At 44.1% G+C, this 11,300-nt stretch overlaps 1 protein-coding gene across 4 annotated transcripts in view; it reads left to right on the top strand.

Moving 5' to 3' along the window:
* VRK1 (VRK serine/threonine kinase 1) overlaps positions 1 to 11,300 on the top strand; it is a 76,886-nt gene that overhangs the window by 48,258 nt on the left and 17,328 nt on the right. For all 4 annotated transcript variants that reach the window (XR_007453597.1, XM_049612190.1, XM_049612189.1 and 1 more), the window contains exons 5-10: positions 635 to 722; positions 4,547 to 4,655; positions 4,774 to 4,866; positions 6,899 to 7,031; positions 7,836 to 7,956; positions 8,250 to 8,308. Coding sequence is in view for 3 of the 4 variants with exons in the window: in XM_049612190.1 (XP_049468147.1) it covers positions 635 to 722; positions 4,547 to 4,655; positions 4,774 to 4,866; positions 6,899 to 7,031; positions 7,836 to 7,956; positions 8,250 to 8,308 (603 nt within the window). In the remaining variant the exon portion in view is untranslated. The remainder of the gene's footprint in view (positions 1 to 634; positions 723 to 4,546; positions 4,656 to 4,773; positions 4,867 to 6,898; positions 7,032 to 7,835; positions 7,957 to 8,249; positions 8,309 to 11,300) is intronic.

Here is an 11,300-nt window from a genome sequence, read left to right as displayed (position 1 = left end):
CCTCCCCTCCCTTCTCCTCCCCTCCCCTCCAGCTTGATATCCCAGTTGAAGACTTTTAGAATGAGGTGAACAACTTCTAGATTGGGTAAAATGTGAGTCTTTCTGGAGCAGAGGGTAAACATTTACATAATTAGAGTTGGTGACTACAACTGCAGTGCTGTGGTTTGATTTTCTTTCTTTAAATGCCTCCCACAGATTTTCAGTTTTTTTTCCCCCTGAAAGACAACGTGTGTGCAGGTGCGCATGCCTGCGCGACCGGGGAGGGGCAGAGGGAGAGAGACGGTTTTAAGCAGGCGCGCAGGCTGGAGCCCGTCGTGGGGGTTGATCTCATGATCATGAGATTATGACCTGAGCCGAAATCGAGTCAGGTGCTTAACCGACTGGGCCAGCCAGGCACCCCAGATTTTTCATTTTAAAGATGATGTTTAGAGCAGGATGACAAAATTTGGTGGGTTACTAAAAATGCTTTGATTGTAAGGTACTTGTTATTTGCTGATCATAATGTTCACCTTTTTTTATGGAAAAAGGTGCAGTCTTAATGCATGTGTGAGTACATTCTCTTAATGATTTAAAAAAATACATAAAACAAGTGAAATCACAGCTTTTTTTTTTTTTTTTTTTTCCTAACTTGTAGTTCAGAAGTGGATTCGTACCCATAAACTGAAGTACCTGGGTGTTCCTAAGTACTGGGGGTCCGGTCTACATGATAAAAGTGGAAAGAGGTAAACATATGCATGTTCTGTTTCTCTTCCCTCTGTTCTAAGCACTCGCTGTTCACTGTTTAGCGAGCACGTGCAGGTACCGCTGGGCCTTCATCTGGGCCGCGTGGCACACACTTGGCAGAGAGGAACACGGCGTCACCTCTGGTCTGGAGGGTTTGTGCGGAGCTCTAGCAAGTGCCCGGAACCCGGCCGATGAGTGGGAACCGGGCAGATGCACCCCGTGCGTTTTCTCCCCTGACACGTAAACAAGCAAGCAGGCAAAAAACTCCGTGCGATTGATGTGACAACAGGGAGCCTTCAGGTTCCAGGTCGGTATTTCGTACTAGATGTCCGGTCTGCTCGCAGCAGCGTCCTCCTCTTTATGAAATTTCAGCCTAGCCAGTGAGAAAAACAAACTTGTGTGAAGCAATTATAGCGGCCGTGTGCTAAACCGTGTGACTGATTTGTTCGTGTCTCAGGAGTTCCAAGAAGGGAGAGGATGTTGTCAGCACAGCTGAGTTGGAGAAAACCTCCAATTGGGTGCATAATTGACATTTCAGAAATATTTGAGCGAGTGAATGGAACTTCAGAGAGTAAGGCTGGCAGCTTACTGTGGACCTGGGGGTAGGTTGGTAATGGTGCTTTCAGCTACACGCAAAGGGCAGCTTTGACTCCGCTCCCTTCAGTGATCATTAGGAGCCCAGCTGCCTTTATCTTGCACTTTGGCCCGAAGGGGAAGCCCTTGAACTTGTTCTGTATTAATTCTCCATTGTGTGGTCTCAGGGTGGCTGCCCCATTTCTAGGCATCGCATGCGGACACAGCTGCCAAGAGCAGAAGGAGGTATTGCTTGTTGTGTGTTGTGTGTTTCACTTTCATGGCGGGGAAATCTCCCTTTCTCTCATGTTCTCTTGGTCAGGGTTTTATCAGTGCCCATTCTTTTATATTTTTATGATTTTTTGAATGTTTATTTTTGAGAGAGAGAGGCAGGGAGGCGGGGAGGGGCAGAGAGAGAGAGAGGGAGACACAGAATCCCAAGCAGGCTCCAGGCTGTGAGCTGTCAGCACAGAGCCCGATGCGGGGCTCGAACCCACGAACCGCGAGATCATGACCTGGGCTGAAGTTGGGCGCTTAACCGACTGAGCCACCCAGGCGTCCCCTGTCAGTGCTCATTCTTAAGCGGGTCACTGGCAAGGGCAGAGTGATTGCCATGATTGGTGGGGTGAAGCACGTGGCCACGTGGAAGAGGATGGAATGCCTGGACCAAATGGGTGCTCTTCTGGGAAGGATGGGGAGGAGAGGTAGTTGTGGGGTGGGCGGCCAGTGCTGAGTTTTACTTGGAAGTTCTTATCCTGGGATCCACGTATCTCTTAGGGAGTGTGCGAACTTCTTGAAATGATAGCGTTTTGTTGTATACGGTGTTGCTGGGACAGGTCTCTAGAGTTTTTGTGAAAATTTCTGTAGAAATAGCACATATAGAGCAAGGATTCTGGAGCCAGTCTGTTGGGTTTCCAGATCTGCGTTTTGCTCCTTAAAATGTGTGTGACTGGTAAGTTGTTCCTTCTGGCCTCCATTTCCTCCCCTGTGAAATTGAATAACAGCTACCCACTTAATCAGGGTAACATAAAGCAGTTGGAATATATGTTAAAATACTGCGTTAGCTTTTACTCCCAGAGGGGTCTTCGTTCCCTTAAACGTTAAGAACTGCTGATGTAGAAAACCGTCGGAGGGCAGGCTGGTGTCTCCAGCAGGAGAGTAACATGAATGGGGTCGAGGGTGGTTTCCGGCCTGCTCTGTGGCACGTGGTGGCCATGGATGTCTAACAGGGAGCAGGGCGAGCGTGCGCAAGGGAGAAAGAGCCTCACCCCGATAATGAAAACCCGGGGGAGGAGGGAGGAGGAGCGTGGCAGTCTGGGAACCTTCGCCACCTTCCGCAAGGTTGCGTCTACCCCTGAGGAGTCACATGAGCGTAGTTTCTAAGTAACTTGTGCAAGGTGAAACCATCAACGTGCACTTCCCTGGGGACTCGGATAAAATGACACGGGTGATGGGAATGTCGGTTGACGTGTGTAATTTAGAAACAGTGAGGCGGTGAGGGGGGGTTGTTGACGGTGGTCGTGGAGTGGCCTGTGACTAGAGACAGAGATGTGCTCAGAGTGGTGTCTTCATGGGTCTCCTGTGGAATGAAGTTGTATTTTAGCCCTCGTTTAGACGGTCTGCAGAGGTTTGTTGCCCACGTGCTATTCTGTACTAATTACATCACTTACCGTAAAAATGAACGTGTGTGTGTCCCGGTCCCATTCCTCAACTTTCCGAACCCGTGGACAGAGGAAACCAGGAAGTCCCATTACTGTTCCTTCTTTACGAAGTTAGAGGTCACATTGTCCTGGAAAATCTTGCACGAATGAATACATTTTGCCTCTGACTAATCACATGACTTCGGACAAATCACTTTACCTCTGTAGACGTTAATGTATTTATCAAAAGATGTTTAGACAAGATGATCTCCAATTCTCTTCCACTTCAAAAGTGGATAGAATCCCGATTTTTTTTTTTTTTTTTGTAATTTTGGCCTGTTGTCTTTTAATGTTAGCTTTCCTTCTCTGTTGAACTGGACATGTGGTATACGTCGTAGGCTTCTCAGCTAAAAATAAGTGGGATTTTTGGGTACCACTGACATTTATTTATTTGGATATGTTTCACGTAGAGGTCAAAGCGTGGCTCCCCCCTTTCCTGGAGGACAGATTACTAGGCATCAGTTTTGTCCTGCTGTAAAATGGGGCGAATAGGAGCCCGTGCCTCACGAGGGTGACGTTAGGTTGGCACACACTGGTCCGTCTGAAGTACTCAGAATAGTGCCTTGCTCAGACCAGGCTTCCCTGAGCGCCGGCTGTCGTTGGGACGGTCATCGTTCATCTTATTCCCATCGGAAGGTACGTTGTGAGTGTGGTCTTGGTTTGTATTGATTTAACCGGACGAGGCAGAATCGGGAGACTTCATGAAGATAAAAGCTGCCCCTTAGAGCACAAGGTGCACTGTGTTCCTGGAGCCAGGGTGTTGCAGCCACCGTGGGCACACACAGAAGTGTCCCTGGAGGCTGTTGAATGTTAGAATTCGAGTGCCAGCAAAGGCCTCGGGAAGCCTGAGGCCCCACTTTCGTTTGACGCGGTGGGAATCGGGGCTTGGAGAGGTCGTGTGATCTGGCCAGGGTGACACAGTGGGGTTTGGGGCAAAGCCAGAAATCTTCTCATTTCCCCAGGGCGGTGGTTCTTCCCTGAATCTCGTCCTTTGAATATTTAACGTGCAGCCCTTTAACGCCATTTACGCCGTTTTATTGAATTCAGCCGTTGTTACGTGTCTCCTGATAGTCTTGATTTTAGTAGGAAGTTAGTACTGCTAAAGTGTGCCCTGAAAATAGAGAAAAACACGATAGTCACAGGCAACAAGCTGTTATCTAGAAGTATAAGGTAACTTTAGTAGGAGAAAAATCAGTGATCCTGGTCTCAGATTGTTTTATCTTCACTGTGAATGAGTCTGCTGGACTGTCTGTGGGCTCTAGACACTATTGCGGGGAATAGAGTCTTCAGGAAGCTTACTGGCTGAGACAGGAGGAGGCCTTCAAGGTGAAAGGCAGACGGCGAAGCACTCCCAACTCCGGAGATTTCTAGTTGGAAGAAATTGTTTCAAATGTCTTTCTTTCTTTCCTTCTTTTTCCTCTCTTCCCTCTTCATTCTGCTTCCTTACCGAACGTTGCCTTGAAGAAATCACTCTGAAAGGAGGGGAGTCATTGTAGGATAGGTTTTCCGGAGTTCCGTTTCGTTCATTGACTCTCCCTGTTTGTCTTTAGTTACAGGTTTATGATAATGGATCGCTTTGGGAGTGACCTTCAGAAAATATACGAAGCAAATGCCAAAAGGTTTTCTCGGAAAACTGTCTTGCAGCTGAGCTTAAGAATTGTAAGTGAGCTACACTCCTCTTGTTTTAATCCCGTAAAGGCTAGTTGTGTTGAAGCTCGGTCCTCTGCTGGTCAGTGTTGGGTACTGCACTAACTTACTCTATATGGTGCTTTCTTAGCTGGATATTCTGGAGTACATTCACGAGCACGAGTATGTACACGGAGACATCAAGGCCTCAAACCTTCTTCTGAGCTACAAGAATCCTGACCAGGTAGCTTTATTAACTTTAATTTCTACTATTTAAAAGCTGTTGTTTGAAAACAGATACGGTTGCTTTGAACTTTTGAACCTGTGCAGAAGTTTTACTTTTTGAAGTAGATATGGTAATAATAATATTTCTTCTTGACACTTTTATCTAGTTAACATTCTACATTTTTGATGCGATTTGTTGGCACTTTATCAAGTTGGCTATTTTGTCCTAAATAGTATTCAGAAGAAGCGCTTGTGATACAAAATGAATTTCAAATAGCTATTTGGGGGTGGAAGCTTAAAATTATATAGTGCACCGATGAATTATGTTTGCCTGTCTGCTTTGTCATTTTTTTTATTTCCTTTGTTCAAGAAATCCATCAAATGTAAGTGTTCTGTTACTTGGAAAATTTGGTCTTTAACATGTTGATTATTCAAATCAATTGGTTTACAGAAATATCTTAGCTGTCTAAATTTGTATGCCCTTAGTGTTTGGAATTCAAGTGTGCATTTTTTTAGTTTCTTACAATTCACTTTGTAATTTTTACTTTTTAAGGAAAAGAGAAAAGCTAATGTTATTGTACCTTTATTTGGATCAGTTTGGCTGGAGTAGAGGGCTTTACGTGGTTTTCCCGAAGCCGTTGCCACGATTTCGGTTCAAGTGAGGTTTAGTTGGCACGACATCGTCGGGCCACTGCACATCATCTGTCCCGTGTGTGTTCTCGCGTCTTCCCGATAGCGCGTGAGCAAGGACTAGATATTTTCCGTGTGTGTATGTTGGTACTCCACTGTATTCTTTTTCTCGGACCTGTCTTTAACTTCCTCTTGCTTAATTTTTCCGTTTTCCTTGGCCTTCCCTTTATTTTCTACCGTCTCAGGTGTTTGATCCCGTCCTCCGTCTCCGTGACGGCGGCGGTCAGGGATCTCTACACGGATAACAGAGGGAAGTCGCCACGCCGTAGCGTGCTGTTGGGGAACTCTTCCGGGCCATCACGGGATTCCCAGACGTCTTGTGTTAGATGTTTTAAAAAGGTTAAAAGCAAGCAAGCAAACAAAACATCGCTGAGAACCTCAACCATGAGGGTTCCATTAATTGAAGTGAACTGGATTTGTACAGTGCAATAAATGAAAGTGCGGCTTATTTCAGTTTGCAGTTAACGAAAACATGCTGCCTTTTGTTTATAGGAAAATATTTTTGCACTTCTGTTATCCTTCGGGCATATGCTTTGGATGGGATTCTTTTTCTGGTGTTCGATGTATGTGCTAGATCCGTCCCCATATTTTTACTTCAGTTTCCTCTTGTGATCAAACGCCTACGTTTGGGAGCCACTTACCCACAATTAGAGATATGATATGTGGCTGTGGAGAAGCAGAGAGCCGAATGTACTGGCTTTGTATGCTCATCAGACCCACATGTACGTGCCCACAGAGAGGTGCACTGTAATATTAAAATTTGGTTTTAATTGTGAAACTTGACTTTAATGTGTAATATTTAAATGCAGATAAGAGCCTCATCTCAAAGTTCTTCAGGTCATTATTGTACTCTGAAATGTTTTTATGAAATGAATTGATATTTGATTATTTTGTAAGTGAAGGAGCAGAGGAATAGAAGATCGTTACCGCACCGAGTGTCATCCAAGTCAGTCTTAGACCTGGTGTGGGGCAGTTGTATTGCAGCTAAAGGTTCGGTGGTTTCCTCTGTGCTCAGTTCTGTGTTAGACCAACTGTAAGAAAAGGTGTAAAATGTATAAGCTTTGCTCACGTCGAGGAGACAGGATTAATTATAAGGATAACATACTTATTCAAAAGTGTGTATAATGTGGGCTCCTGTTCTCTGGACTATAATGACATGGTCATTTCACGTTTTTCTTGAAGTAAAAAGTCCCTGAGAATTAAGTATTTGCTGATGTTAGCCTATTGGCTCGCGCTTGTTTGGGGCGCAGTCGTGTGGCCTTGCGGATGAATCCAGTGACAGAATTTTGTCTCTGGGCCACAAAGGAGTGTGCGTGCAATCATTTTGGCTTTGACTTTTCTTGGTGCTCGGACGTTTATAGGTGTACTTGGTAGATTATGGCCTTGCTTACCGGTATTGCCCGGAAGGAATTCACAAAGAATACAAAGAAGACCCCAAAAGATGTCACGATGGCACGATCGAATTCACCAGCATCGATGCGCACAACGGCGTGGGTATGTCGGCAGCGCTTGACCAAGAAATGCACCGCCAGCATTTTGGTTGAACTCCTGCGTGGTTCTTAATTTTGCATAAATAAGTAGATACAATAAATGAGACCTCAAGGGGCAAGGTGGGGTGGGGGAAGACCCGGGAGGAGGCTGGTCTCCTGCAGCTGTGTGACTGGGCCACCCGTGTCTTCCCCCGTTTTCCTTCTGTCCTTCAAAAACACCTCAGCTTTAGCAGTGAAGGTGGTTCCGTCAGCTCGGCGACGGTTTCTTTTTGGTTTTATTTAGCTTAGTCGAATGTGGGGTGTTCTCCCCCGTCCCCTGCTGCCTAAAAGTCTGTAAGTTCCTCGTGCAGCCACAACTTTGTAGCAGGCAAGCTTTACTTTGTCACTTACAAAGTTGGCCTGTTTCTACAGCGGGCATTTCTTCTTTCCGCGCCCAGCACTGGGGAGGAGCTGAAACCCCCCGGTTCTCTGGGCCCCTTCGTATACAGCAGTTTTAAGATCTTCATGTTTTCCAAGGGCAATATTAGATGTGTCACCGCTTTATAATTTATTTCCTAGACTAGCAGTCTCAGTTTGAAATTCTAGAGTTTGCCAGTTTGGATTTCAAAGTAAATTGCTAGCTGGAGGTAGATTATTTCTCTCATATTGCCCGAGAGTTATTTAGTATTTTATTAAATGCAGTGATAAGTTTGGATGAAAAACAAGACTGTACAATTGACTGTTTTACCTTACTGCTTTATATATATTTGAAATCATACATTAAAGTTATTTTGGTGTACTTAACCTGCTGCTTCTTTTATATTCGTAGCCCCATCAAGACGTGGTGATTTGGAAATACTGGGTTATTGCATGATCCAGTGGCTTAGTGGCCATCTTCCTTGGGAGGATAATTTGAAAGATCCTAACTATGTTAGAGATTCCAAAATTAGGTAAAGGAAAACTTAAATTATTTTGGGTAAAATCATGATAAGGTAGATGTATTTAAGTCAGGATTTCTCAATGGAAACTATAGTTTTAACTGATACTAATGTGGAAATAAGAAAGTACTTGCTAAATATTAAGGGTCTTTGGTGTTTTGTTCAGTTTGTTTTAGAAGAATGTCTGTAAGCATATTTAGGATGTAACACAGTGCTGCTTAATGTGCTATTTACTGGTATTAAATATTAATAAGTTTCCATGGCATACAGCTTCCAACAATGACTCATTCTTTAATTTTTAACAGATACCGAGAAAATATTGCAGGTTTGATGGACAAATGTTTTCCTGAGAAAAATAAGCCAGGTAGGAAAAGACTTCTTAAATGTTCATGGGGGTTTTGTTTTCTGGGAGGAAGAGCCGTGATGTCCATGGAAGATGCCGCGATGTAAAAGCTTAGGCGTTTCTGAGTGTAGCCATTGTGCTGGGGCCTCTTGTCATCCCGGACACGGCAGTTCCCTTTCCAAAGGTGGGCTGAGTGGGTACCTGAGCTTGCTTACATTATTATTCAGTGCTTTCGGGAAAGGAGCCAAATTTCATTCATGAATTCAACTGGTTGTTTTTTTGTTTTTTTGTTTTTTAATTGAGGCCTTAGTGTATGCCGGGGACCATTCTAGGCACTAGGGATATACCAGTGAACAAAATAACTAAAAATTCCTGTCTTCATGAAGCTAATGCTGTAGTTGGGAGAGAGAGAGACAGTAAACACAGGAGTGTATTTTACAGTAGATTATATGGTTAGTACTATGGGGGAAGAGAGAAAGCAGGGAATAGAATTGGTAGATGCGGGGACAGGGTGGGGAATCGAGTTGGGGAGGAGGGTTGAAATTTTAAGTGCAGTGGTCAGGGTGGCCTTACTAAGCAGGTGACATCTGAGCAGTCTGAGATGGGGAGGGAGCTAGAGAAGCCCAGGGAAGGGTTGTAGGCAGAAGGAACAGAAGTATCTGGTGTACTTGAGGAATGCATTCTTTTAGGCCATCAGAAGGGCTTTGGCTTTCACTGTGAGCAAGAGTGTAGGGTTTAGAGTAGAAGAATGACATCAGTGTCTGTCTTTAAGGGAAATCTCTGTAGCTCCTGTTCTGAGCATAGACAGCTAAGGGGGCAAGGCAGGGCTCGGCTGGAGCAGGCTGAGGCTGGGTGATTGCCACAGGAATCCAAGCAGGGGAAGGGGCAGTGGGAGAGAGGCGGTCACTTTGCATATACTTAGATGTCTTTAGATGTCTTTTCAAGTCTTCGCTCAGTTGTCTCCTTTCCAGGGAAGTCTACCCTGACCTCAGGCTATTTAAAATTGCAGTCTTACCAGCCACACAAGAAATGGAATGTTACAGGCTTCTCGGAGTCCCTCCTTGTGCCTCCTACTGGTCACGAGCCCCTCTCTGGCCTAATAAATAACTAGCCTAACTTCCAACCCCAAAGATTTATTTTCGAGCTGTATAAAAATGGAGTCATAGAGCGAACAACATAGGTAAAAATCCCTGCCCTCATGATACAATTAACTTGTATCTCTGGTAGAGTCGTTTCTTTGACTCAGTATTGTATTTGTGAAATTCGTTCCCATTGTTGCACGGGTTTTTTTTCTTTTAATGTTTTTACTTATTTACTTTTTAACTTTATTGACAAATATAATTGTATACACTTAAAGTGTACAGTGTGGTGATTTGATATAGGTTTATATTGGAGAATGATTAGCAAGATCAAAGATAATTAACACTTCCATCACCTCAGTTAACTGTGTGTGTGTCTGTGTGTGTGTCCGTGTGTGTGGTGAGACTGCTCAAGATCTACTCTCAGCCACTTTCCAGTCTATGGTACCTATTATTAAGTGTTTTTTATTTTATTTTATTTTATTTTTTGAGAGAGAGAGAGAGATAATGAGAGAGGGAGGGAGACAGAGCATGATCGGGGGAGGGACAGAGAGAGAGTGAGACACAGACTCTGAAGCAGGCTCCAGGCTCTGAGCCGTCAGCACAGAGCCTGACGCAGGGCTCAGACTCACGGACTGCGAGATCATGACCTGAGCCGAAGTCAGACACTCAACTGACTGAGCCCCCCAGGCGCCCCTGTGGTACCAGTTGTTAACTACAGTCACTGTGCTGTGCATTCGATCCTCCCGGGGCCCCGTTGTCGCACGGGAAACAGTGATGTGTTCATTCTCATCTCTAACAGAATTGTTGTATTTATATGCCACCATTTATCTGTTCTAATGTTGGATTATTTCCAGTTTTTTGGCAGTTAGAGATTGCCAGTTACACATAAAGTTATATATTCCATCTGTAATTGATTATTGTGCATTATATGAGGAGAGGCCAGGTTTCTTCCCCACCCTGTGTTTGTAAACAGTTGACCCAATAGCTTTTCTTGATGAAACCACTCTTACCCTACGGTGCTGCCTTTGTCTTAAATCAACTGTGGATCTGTGGATGTTTCTGGACTCCTTTCTTTTTATTAGTCTTTTGTCTATTCTTGGGCCGTACTGTCATAATTACTCTATCTGGCCTTATCTTGAGTCTTGATTATCTGGTGGTTTAAGTCCTCCAGCACTATATTGTTCTTTAAACTTGACTCTGGTGTTTTGCTATCCTTGACCCTTTGTGTACATTTTAGAATCACCTTGTCAATTCCACACACATCCCCTCCCTTTCCAGTTTGCTGGAATTTTGAGTGGTATGGCATTGACTCTACAGATTAACTGACATCTTTTTACAATTGGATCTTCCGGTCCACAGATGTGGTATATCCTCCACTTAATTTCGTCCGACTTAATTTATCTCACTGTTCTATAATTTTCTCTGCAAAAATCTCACCCACCTTCACTGTATATGTTGCCAGGTATTTGACAGCTTTTGATGCCGTTGTAAGTGATCAGTTTTTTAAAAATCTTATTTTTCCAGTTGTTCGTTGCTAGTATATAGAAATCGATTTTTTTTATATTTACCTTGTATCCTGTGACCCTGATAAATTTACCTATTAGTGCCACTAGGTTTTTTTTTTTTTTTTTATAGATTCCTTAGGATTTTCTGCATACGCTGTTGTGTTTGTGAATAAAGCATTCCACTCTTTATGCCTGTTTCTTTTCTTGCCTTCGTGTCCTGACTGAAAGCGTACATGGCTATTATACTGAACAGGAGTCGTGAACATGCTTCACATTTTCCCCTCTCGGAAGGGAAGATTTCCCTGTGTGACCATGCCCAGTGAGGTTTGCCGTAGGTTTGCCAGAGACCCCCTTTGTCAGATTAAGAAAGTTGAAGGGAGGGATTTTCACTTCGGTTTTCCTCACGTATCCCGAGTATCTAGAATT

The sequence above is a fragment of the Panthera uncia genome, assembly GCF_023721935.1.
Source record: "Panthera uncia isolate 11264 chromosome B3 unlocalized genomic scaffold, Puncia_PCG_1.0 HiC_scaffold_1, whole genome shotgun sequence".
NCBI lineage: Eukaryota > Metazoa > Chordata > Mammalia > Carnivora > Felidae > Panthera > Panthera uncia.
The sequence above is the reverse complement of the archived record's forward strand: the minus strand, read 5'-3'. Positions and strand labels throughout refer to the sequence as shown.